Source organism: Falco rusticolus, chromosome 9, assembly GCF_015220075.1.
Source record: "Falco rusticolus isolate bFalRus1 chromosome 9, bFalRus1.pri, whole genome shotgun sequence".
NCBI classification, from domain to species: Eukaryota; Metazoa; Chordata; class Aves; order Falconiformes; family Falconidae; genus Falco; species Falco rusticolus.
The window spans coordinates 27,414,486-27,424,425 of NC_051195.1; the positions used below are offsets into that span (position 1 = coordinate 27,414,486).

At 38.6% G+C, this 9,940-nt stretch overlaps 1 protein-coding gene across 4 annotated transcripts in view; it reads right to left on the reverse strand.

The window, feature by feature from the left end:
* The window catches only part of BLNK (B cell linker), a 100,341-nt gene extending 94,891 nt beyond the window's left edge, over nt 1-5,450 (reverse strand). For 3 of the 4 annotated variants that reach the window (XM_037399145.1, XM_037399144.1, XM_037399143.1), the window contains exons 1-2: nt 5,347-5,450; nt 600-662 (exon numbers count right to left, since the gene is read on the reverse strand). In XM_037399145.1, the coding sequence (XP_037255042.1) occupies nt 600-662; nt 5,347-5,421 (138 nt within the window). In that variant the 5' untranslated portion in view covers nt 5,422-5,450. Of the gene's footprint in view, nt 1-599; nt 663-5,346 lie in introns of those variants that run through there. The other variant, XM_037399149.1, reaches the window with a different exon arrangement.
* Nucleotides 5,451-9,940: the final 4,490 nt, after the last annotated feature.

Below are 9,940 nucleotides of genomic sequence, written 5' to 3' on the forward strand. Positions count from 1 at the left end.
TCTTAAAGGTCTTTTACTTCAACAGCTACACAAATGGAATTAGTGGCAGAGGAATCGCACCAGCTCAAGGAGTTGTTCTATTCCTCTCTTCTAATTAGTTGCAATCAATCAACTGCACTCATGCAAACAATTCTACAGAGGTCAACAAAGGAAGTTATTGGATTTTTTTCTGACATCATTCCTAGTATTTGTGAACTTTTATTGTAAAATTCATGTAGATTTCTGTACTAGTAAATGTTTTTAATCATGCAGATTTTATGAAAAAAATTTTGCATAAACAATGGCTTTAAAATATATTTTCTTAAAAAATCTCCACCCCCTCTCTAAGTTCTGTTTCAGGAGACGTTCCCTGCCAAGCTGTGTGCTAATGGCTGATTCTGTATATCTGCACTCCCTCTGGAGAGGGAGAAGAGCTCTCTGGGATTTCTGTTGTGTAGGGGAGTTCCTCAGGTCAGAGATGTAAATCAACCCGCTAAAATGTGAAATCGTAGCAACTGATGAATTGTGGGTGAAGAAGGAAAATGTCAGATTATTTCCTGGCACTGTAAGGAATACAATCCTCATGCTTGAATGATAGCTGTTTTGAAATGTATGCTTACCAAGAAACGAGATCCATTCATGCCCAGTTTTTCAACCACCACAGCAGATTCAGGCATTCCAAACTGAGGTGAGCAAAGATAAAATTATTACAATAGTATGAAACTTGACATTTGTAAACAAACTGATTAATGTTTCTATGCTCAAATACTTGGGGTTGTGGAAATCTTTATACTATTTGGTATGGCTACGTAGAAAAAGAATATTCGACAGAATAACTGTAATGCTTCAAAAAAAAAAGTGACTTTCACATAAGAAAGAATACACAGTATTACGTCTTTCTTAGGAAGAAAGGTTACAGTGAATAAAGGCTGATAACATTGTGAATGGAGTAGGCAATATGAAATTATGAAGCAGCAACTGTAACAGAAATGGAACAAGGAGCCCGACAGAAATACACTGTGGGACTTCAGTTGTGATGGGATAAGAGGAGACCATAATTAGAAATAGGGTAAAAGGTAGCTTGTGATAAAAGCCCGTGAGTAGCTGTGCCTTTGCTTCAGGAAATGGTTATATCACTGACTGCTGGAAAGTAAAGGCTATCTAATAGAAAGCTTTGTTGTTACGTGCCAGTTTACAAACTTCTGGCTGCTGCTTGGCTTCAGCACCAAATGTTTGGGCTAAGTGTGCCTTGCAGTTCCCGTGGTAGATGGGCATTGCTGGACAGAATTTGGGTTTGGAAACAGGATTCCTTTTCTGTAATGTAGTTGTGGTGGTGTTTTTTAAGAAAGTTGGTGTCGATTATAAATTAAAATGAAACAGGAATGTCGAGATACTACATCTTTATGACAGAAACTAAATAGCAATTTGGAAAAAGGGTGGACACATTGGATTTCCTTTATCAAAAAGTAGAACGAGTGGAGCAGGGATGAAGATGTCCTAAAAATCTATATTACATGACTTAGCCTGGATTTTCAAAGAAATTACTTTGTTATTCATGGAAGTGGAGGGGTGGGTGGGTAGAAATCTTTTATTCAAGAATGTACCACTCCTGAAATGAGTTTTAGTATTTGTAATGCTTAGCTGTAAATCTTTGTAGCAGTAATGACCAACTCAAACACAGAAAAATATTAGTGAAAATAAATTAATCTTATAGAAATACTTGTGTTTTGTCTAATACAATTCTTTATTTCTAGAATATTTAAAACTGATCATGCTTAAACACATTTGAAGTGTATTTTATCTACCTTTTTGATATGAAAGTTTCAAATTCAGACAGTTTGATCTATAAGCCAATATGTTTGAATTTATAAATTGTTATTTTATACTGTGATTGGGGGAGTGCTGCTTGTTTGTTTGCAATAGGGAATAGATCACAATTCAAAGGAGAGGGTTGCTGTAGGTGTTGGACCAGTGGTTGTGGGATGTGTTAATTTGCCATCAGTTGCACTGATGTTGGTGGAGATGCAAAGAATCAAGGTAATGCACGCTTTCTGCTCATCTTGTGCCTATCTGTTTCTAGTTATTGGCTCTGTCTCCAGTTTTTGGCTCTGACTGGCTGCTTTTGTGCTTTATGTTATGCTATTAATCAAGCATGTAACTTTGTGTGAGGGAAAATTTGATCTTTTTACATGGTTAGCTTGTCAGACAAGCAGGTGTCTCACTACTGGTGTTTGGTGATGACCACAGAGCCTTTCATTTTCTAAAAATACATTAACTCCATAACATTAAGATCAGTAATGAGTAGAGGGACTAGACTACAAGGCAAATGGAGACCAAGCAGATAAACTCTACATGCAGAGTGGAATATCTCAGTCTTGTTGCAATTATAGCATAGATGCAAGATAACAGGGAAGTTACATGCATGTGGCTAAGAGGTTTCAATTATTATCTTCACTTATTTATGAGGAAAAAAGCAAAATCAATAAGGTTAATTAATTTTTAGTAGTGAAGTTATTGATTATATATAAATGCCTTTCATGAAGCTGGAAACACTTTGCAGAATGGCTAGCTGTAACTTTTGTACTTGGAAAACACAAAAATCTGTTATGGAAACATAATGAAGATTGTTACGGAAATGCTAAAATTGCACTGTAGATGTGCCTTATACGTATGTATTATGGCACCAACCTCAGTATACCTCTTCTAGAAGACCCAGCCTCAGTCACAACACACTGATGTGACTTTCCTGAACTGCTGTTCTATTGTGTTCTGTTCAGTGCTCACTGCTTCTCTGCTATCTTGTATACCTGTACTGCACAGTATTCAAACCTTCCCTGAACCCAGAATGTGTTTTTTTTTCTGAGCTGTTCTACAGCATTTTTTATTGTCTGAGTGCTTCAGAAACTTTAACTGTTTTTCCTAAGACCACCGTGTGAAATGAAAAGGGGAGTTGAGGTACATGAGAAGTAAAACTCATGCAGTATCCAGTGGTTTTGGATGCCTAACTACAGCTATATAGAATCTGAGAGATAGGCATGTATCTTTGCATAATCAATATTTTGGCATTTTTACTCTCTGAGCAGAGCTGTTACTGTGGCTACAACTCTCACCTCTCACCACTTCTGCAAATCAGAGCATGGAATTTCAAATCAAGCAGTCAGGAAATGTCATGTTTTGTCTGGGTGACTTGCATGGCTACAGGTAAAAATGCTGAGCTGGGGCAATGGCAAAATCTGATATTTCGAGGCAGAATTAAATTAACATTACCATGAACTCATTCTTTTTCAGCAAGCCCTGGCCTTGGGCACCTTACAATTTCTGTAATGGCTCAGAGTAGTGCACACACATACTGGTTTCCTTGCATTGAAGAAGGCAGGTTTTTGTGAATGCAAAGGTAGCACACAAAGAAGCAATTACAGACTACTATGATGTGTGTGTAAAAGAGGGCAAATTCAGGTTATAGAGGTATTCCCAGTTCTGGCATGTTTGAGTGCTCATTTTTGCAACCTTAATGGCATTATTTTAGGGTTCATGCACTTGTATGGCCAGTCTCAGGGATGGGAGATCTGGCAGAGCCCTGGGTGCGTTGGCTGTCTGTGGAAATGGTGGTAGTGTCTGTCCAGGTGCGGAGGCTCTGGAGCTCTGGTAGTGGGAGCTGAATGGTTCTGTACACAGTGGCCGCAGGCAAATGGCTGCTGCTTCCCAGCACTAGTCCTTGATACACAGCATGGTCAAGCACTTAATGTTGGTTGTACCATAGTAATTAGATCACTGAGCTGCTTTAATTGGTGATGTGAGTGTGAACATAGGCAGTAACTAACACAGACGTGGAAGACTCACTCTTAACAAGTATGAAGCCAGTAGTTATGGTGTCTGTTGAAATTTCCCTTGAAGCCTCTGAGCTATTGAACAATTGCTGTTAAACTTTCTGTCTTGTATTCTGCTGTAGAATTGCAGGGTACTTTAAAATCATTATATCTTCTATTAATTAGTCTGATTTCCTTTAAGCTGAAAGGCTTTCAGCTAATTAATCCTCTGAGTTGCTGTTCACAGTTTAGCTGGTATGTTATCATTATGGTATGAATTAATTCCATGGAACAGGTTAGGTTTCTCAACATGGGGACAAAGGTCCTATTGTGATACAGCTGCATTGTAAAACTGTCTGTGGTTTGTTTGTTTTTTGGTTTTTTTTGTTTGTGTTTTTTAAATTGTACACAAATGAGCATATGTATTTATGCACAAGGCAGGATGGAAACATAGTAATATGAAACGAGCATTTTGAACTTGGGCCTAATATTCATGTGGCTACAAATGGACCCTTTGTAGAAACACTTTATAACGTTGTATTATTTTCCTTGAAAAACACTGTATGCTCCTTCAAATGAAAAGGATGAGAAAATATAACGACGATAAATTCCACTGTTGGTGTAAAGCAGGTACTGGTAAAGATTGGTGCTTTTACAGTAAGAAGTACGACGAACACAAGACAGAAAAATCCTGTATATAAAATTTTATAGATAAACTTGCATTAAAAAAAAAACAAAAACCACAACCAACAGAAGGAATGTAAAATGAGACTATATATCCAAATGCAGTGAATAGACCTTTTTGTGTAACTTAGTTACAGGTAGAAGTCTAAAACCTGTCATAGTATTCGGTAAGTTACAGGGAAAAATCTGGTATCAAGAAAAGGATATATCATGTGGAATGTATTTTATATATGTCGGAGGAGATTGTTCAAGCAGTGAAAGGATGACTGAAGAGAAGCTTGGAATATTTTGTGCAATTTGGATTATTTTGCATATACTAGAAAGGTCATTGCAGAACTAGGAAATGTGCAAGCAGACAGAGCAGCAAACATTAAAAAAAATAAAAAAGCTCAAGTACTTTAAACTTAAGCAACATGTAACAACTACTGTGGGTATATATACATTGAGAAGAAAAAATGAACAGTAGATTCTTATTGACAAGCTGTAAATTTTAAAGCAATATTCAAATTTAAAATCTATATCCACTTTCAGTAAAATGGTTATTTCCTCCCAGCAGGAAATAAATTGGGGCATGAAATACCTTTTCTATTATAAGAAATATCCCTGTGAGCAAGCATTATATGATTTGCCATATAGAAGATCTTAGCTAGCAGCTTCTACCATGAATTACATTTCTATAAAAAAGGAGAGCACTAAGAAACATAATATTAACAAGTTCTTGGGGATGACAATTGCTGACTAATCTATTTTCAGTACTTTTGAATGTCTGCGCTAGATTTAGGATAAGATACCTGCTTTTCAAATATAAATCCAGTAAGAATTTCTGCTAGCTGAATATAGACTAGACTATCTGAAATGTTACATGTACATTCAGTACCTGTCTTAGGAGATCTGCAACTTGAAAAGCAGTCCAGTTCTCAAATTCCTCTTGAGATGGTAGTTTTGTGGCCATGTTGCTCTCCTTGAGAAAGGCTTGATCTATATGAGTAACACTGAACTGTTGCTTCACTGTTTTTTACCGAGCTGCTGTAGAAATCCTAGGAGGAAGTCCCTTTTGCAACTTTTTTTTTCCTGTTTGCTCACTTAAAGGGAACGTCTATAAGGGGTGATTTAGGAAGTACCAATGTTCTTCTATGAGTGACCCTTTCCAGTATAAAGAAACTGTAAGTTATTATATCACCTTATGCAAATATCAATCATTGCTGAAATGAGTTAAACAAATTCTGCTGCAAATCAGTGTATGGAATATTTCTGTCATCAGCATCTTAGAGGTTTAAATATGGAAGCTGTTTTTTATATTTATTACAAAATCAATTAGTGATAGCTCTCGTCTGCCTTGAACAACTGGATCCAGCTGCTTGGATCTGCCCTCAAACTGCATTTGACTTGCTTGTGGGTTTTGACATATTGTGCCATGGTGTTTAGACACACAAAACTAGGTCTCAGTTGCAGAACTTGTACTTCCATATTGTCACATCATATAATCTCATTCTTTGTCAAGCCTGGGCATCATACTTATGGGCTTAAATAAATCACTCAGTTATTCTAAGGTGTTATATAATCTAAAGTTTGGGATTTTTTTCTTAAGACATGCTCCCCACCCCCTTATTACTGCTAAAGAACAAATTGTTGATAAATTCATTCTAGTGCTGTGTTATCTTTTCCAAAGTTAGGGCTAAAATAAAGAGCTTGTACTGAGTCAGACCATAAGCTCCTCCAGTCCAGCATCTCCTTTTCTGACTGGTCAGAAGTGAGCTACCTAGGAAACTGTATAGAAACAGGGCAAGCATGTAAGACTTCCATAGTATTCTCCCAGTCTCCAACCATTTGGAACTCAGTGACTTGTTGGTCTGGATGTGGTTTTTACATATGTTGCATGTATGTATATCACGTAAGTTACACCAGTCATTCCCAAATTTCAAGCCATGACTATGACTGTTATCATTTAAGGAGGGACATGCTCAATGGACTGGGCAGGCACGGCCAGGAATTTCTCCTGGGCTGCATAAGGAGGAAGGCAAATGTCTTTAGTGGAGACTGGGGCTCAGGTGGAGTTACGAGGGAGCAGAGCCAACGAGGCTCAAGGTGGGCACTTCTGCCCCTTCCCACTCCTGTCCCTGTCCAGCCATGTCTTCTGAGCTGCATCCCCACCCAACTCACAGCCCTTCTCTGCCTCTGCACCATTAACACAGAATACACTTCCAGTTTGAGAAGGGCAGCATATGTTAATTCTTGATTGGAGAAGGGAGCAGGGTGCATATTCTAAAATGGAGCAAAGGGGAAATGCTTGAGAGCCACTGCTTTATAGAATGGGCAATGAAATTGCAAAGATGCAGCTGCAGCTGCTGAAACAAACTCAGATTATTTTGCTCAGCAGTTCTGAGTCACCACAACAGGTCAAAATACGAGAGCTTCCATAAAAGGCCGGAGACTAAGGAATGTGATATTCTGCTTTCCAATTACTCTTCCTGTTTTATTTCCCAGCGCAAAATGGATTTGGGGCACATGTTCAAAGATTAAAATGGATTTCAGCTAAGTTGTCTCATCTGCTCTCCTTCTTCAAATTTTCCTGCATGTATTTTTGCTGTTAGTGACTGACATGTCAGTTGTTGCCAGTGAATACTCTTAACTCTTTCCTGTCTTGTGGCTTTGCAGAACATTGAATCTGGAAAAACTCAGCTCCTGGAATTTCAGCAGTGCAGAACTGAGATAAAAGTCCTTCCAACTTAAACTTGGCCTTCTCAGAATAATCTCCAGGTGCCTGGCTGGCACTCTATAAGAAAAATTATGTTGAATTTCATAGTGTTGGCTGTGTGTTGTTCCAAGGGGGGCAACATCTCCCTGATTGAGAGGAGGGTGTGATACTGTCTTCCAGCTTGTGCAGGACCAGGAGAGAGAGAGAGGTGCATGTATTCCTTAAGAAATTTTGCTTGCCTAGGTTGGATGCAGGAATGACTGTGTCTGTAGTAGGATCTTCATGTATGCTGGAGGTGGGAAGCAGCTGGGTGGGAGATATGTGTCAGTTAAAGGTTTAATGGTTGCTTCAGGAAAACAACAAAATAACAGATGGCATCAGGTGTGAAATGTGACTAAAGTGAAGCATGGAGATGCTGTTAATTTCAGCAGTTCAGGCTGAGTTTGGTTACTGAGTAGGTGTAAACAGTTCTAGTTCAGAACATCTCAAAGGCAGATTAAAATAGTGTGTTAAGAATTCTGCACTTCAGTGCATGCTGCCAGCAGTGCCTGCCCCTCTTCCAACGATTGCCCATTAGTCCACTAGCATTTTCAGAAATACCGTCATGCAAGGGGCTGCTCCTTGCTGCCCTCCGCTTTAGGTTCCTACGCTGCCTGGCAGTCTGCAGTGTGAGCTGAAGCTCTGCCCTGCCAGCCCACCCACCTTGTTGTGCCAGGCCACCCTCTTCCTCCTGGCTTTGCTCTGATTGCTCCCCCCAGCACTAACTTCTGGCTATTTCTTTTATCATTGCATGTGTTGACATTGCCTTAATTTGTATTCTGGGCTCTCAGGAGAGTACTTTCAAGAGGCCAATGTTTCTGCAGTTCACCTTTCTTCACTGAGACAGATCTTTTTGGGAAGGGCATATTCAGTTTTGTGTTCCCAAAGTGACTGCAGCAGAGGTGGTTGAACCACAGGGACTGTACCTTGCAAGAAAGATGTTGCCATTTGAGTTGTAGTCTAATTAAAAATGATGACAACAACAACAAAAAATAAAGAACAGGGACGTGGAGAGGCTCCTTTGGGATCCTGCAGCTAGACTCTTGATGCTGTTAATTGATGTTGGGTTGATAAATGCTGTAGTTCTCTTTCCTCGAGTGTGCGCAACAAAAATGGAGAATATTATCATGCACTTCAACTTGCTTTCCACTACCCTCAAGGGGATTGTTTCAAGAATTGCTGGCTAGGAGGACCCCAGATTTGGTTACTGATTCTATTTAGTATCCTAGTTACTCTATGCAGTGTATCACCTTTCATGGCAATCCAAGTAAATATGTTCACTTGAACACATGTTGGCTGTGTGGGGGGATCCTTGAGCAGAATAGTGAGGCTTCCAGAGTCCACCAGATAAAGACAGGCCACAGATGCTGTTTCTTTCCAAAAGTCCAGGTGCCTCCACTTAACTCTCAAGCAAATTGTAGAAACTTGAATGAGAACCAGCACTAGCCTTGGGAGGTCATGGTCAGTCACTACTGAATATTTGCTGGAGCCTCTTGATCTGACATGGACACTGGCAGACTCTAAATATGTTTTTTGGGTACGTGTGCAGAGTGTAATCTGTTATTTTAAACTTGTATCTGACTGGAGACATTAACAATTTTCACCTGTACTCTTTGCAATTTCACTCCTCAAAAGCATAAATCTGATTCTGTATATTAATTAATTTCATTTTGCTGGAGCCCTTAGCAAAAATGACATCTAGTACTTGAGAACTACCAAATTTCAAAGGAATCTTAGTTAATGTGTACATTTTGTACAAGAGGTAATTTGACCTCTAAACAGAAATTTATTCTCATAACTTGTACATAAAGCAGTTAACACGTTTTACGATATATATTTGAATGATTTTTTTTTTCAGTCTGGAATGTGCAAGCCACATAAAATCACATTTTTACAGGCTACAGCTCCTTGGAGTTTCATAAAGTTTGTTCTCAATTTGTGATTTCATAGAAATAGTTAATAAGCAGTATAAAATCTGGTTCCTAGATCATGCCACTGGCATTTCTTACTAAATACAATTAGATATTTTCAGGAACATAAGCAATAAATGTATTAAACCTATCTCAAAACTTTCAAAGTCAAGTTGTGCTTTGCAAAAACTTGTAGGAGCTGCAAGCAACATTTTACTGGATGTAACACTGGAATAGTACTCTCAGGAAAATAGAAGAGCAAAATAGTTCAATGTCATATTGCTGTATATAACATGTGAACCATTGTCACTTGGGTTTTTTTCTCCCATTTTATGCAAAAGTAATGAAAGTAACATGACTTACCATATACTCATTTTTCTTTGTCGAGGCACACATGTTAGAGTTGATTCCAAGTAAGTTAAAGGAGCAGTTTCTCATTTCTGCTCTTCCTCCTTAAATGGTCCCATATGTATTTTGTTTTTGTTAATGTGATTGACAGGCTTGCCATTCATGGTGGGTGGGAGAAAAACATTCTTAAAGTAAAAAGTCAGAATCATCTCATAATCTGAAAAAGTCTACAGAGAATGTCAGAAAAGGAAGGCTTGCTTACAGCTATCTGTCTAGAAGTTTGATAAAATTTTGTTAATAAGTTTTGTCTTTTTTCCCATTTAACAGGAAATAAAGTTAAAGACAGAGTTAACAGAAATCATAGGATCTGGAAGGGACCTCGGGAGATCTAGGCAGGGCTTCAGCAGAGAGGCAGGATCACAAACAACCTAGAGTATATTGGCTCAGTCTTGGAAATCAGTTTGGTAACCTGTTTTTCT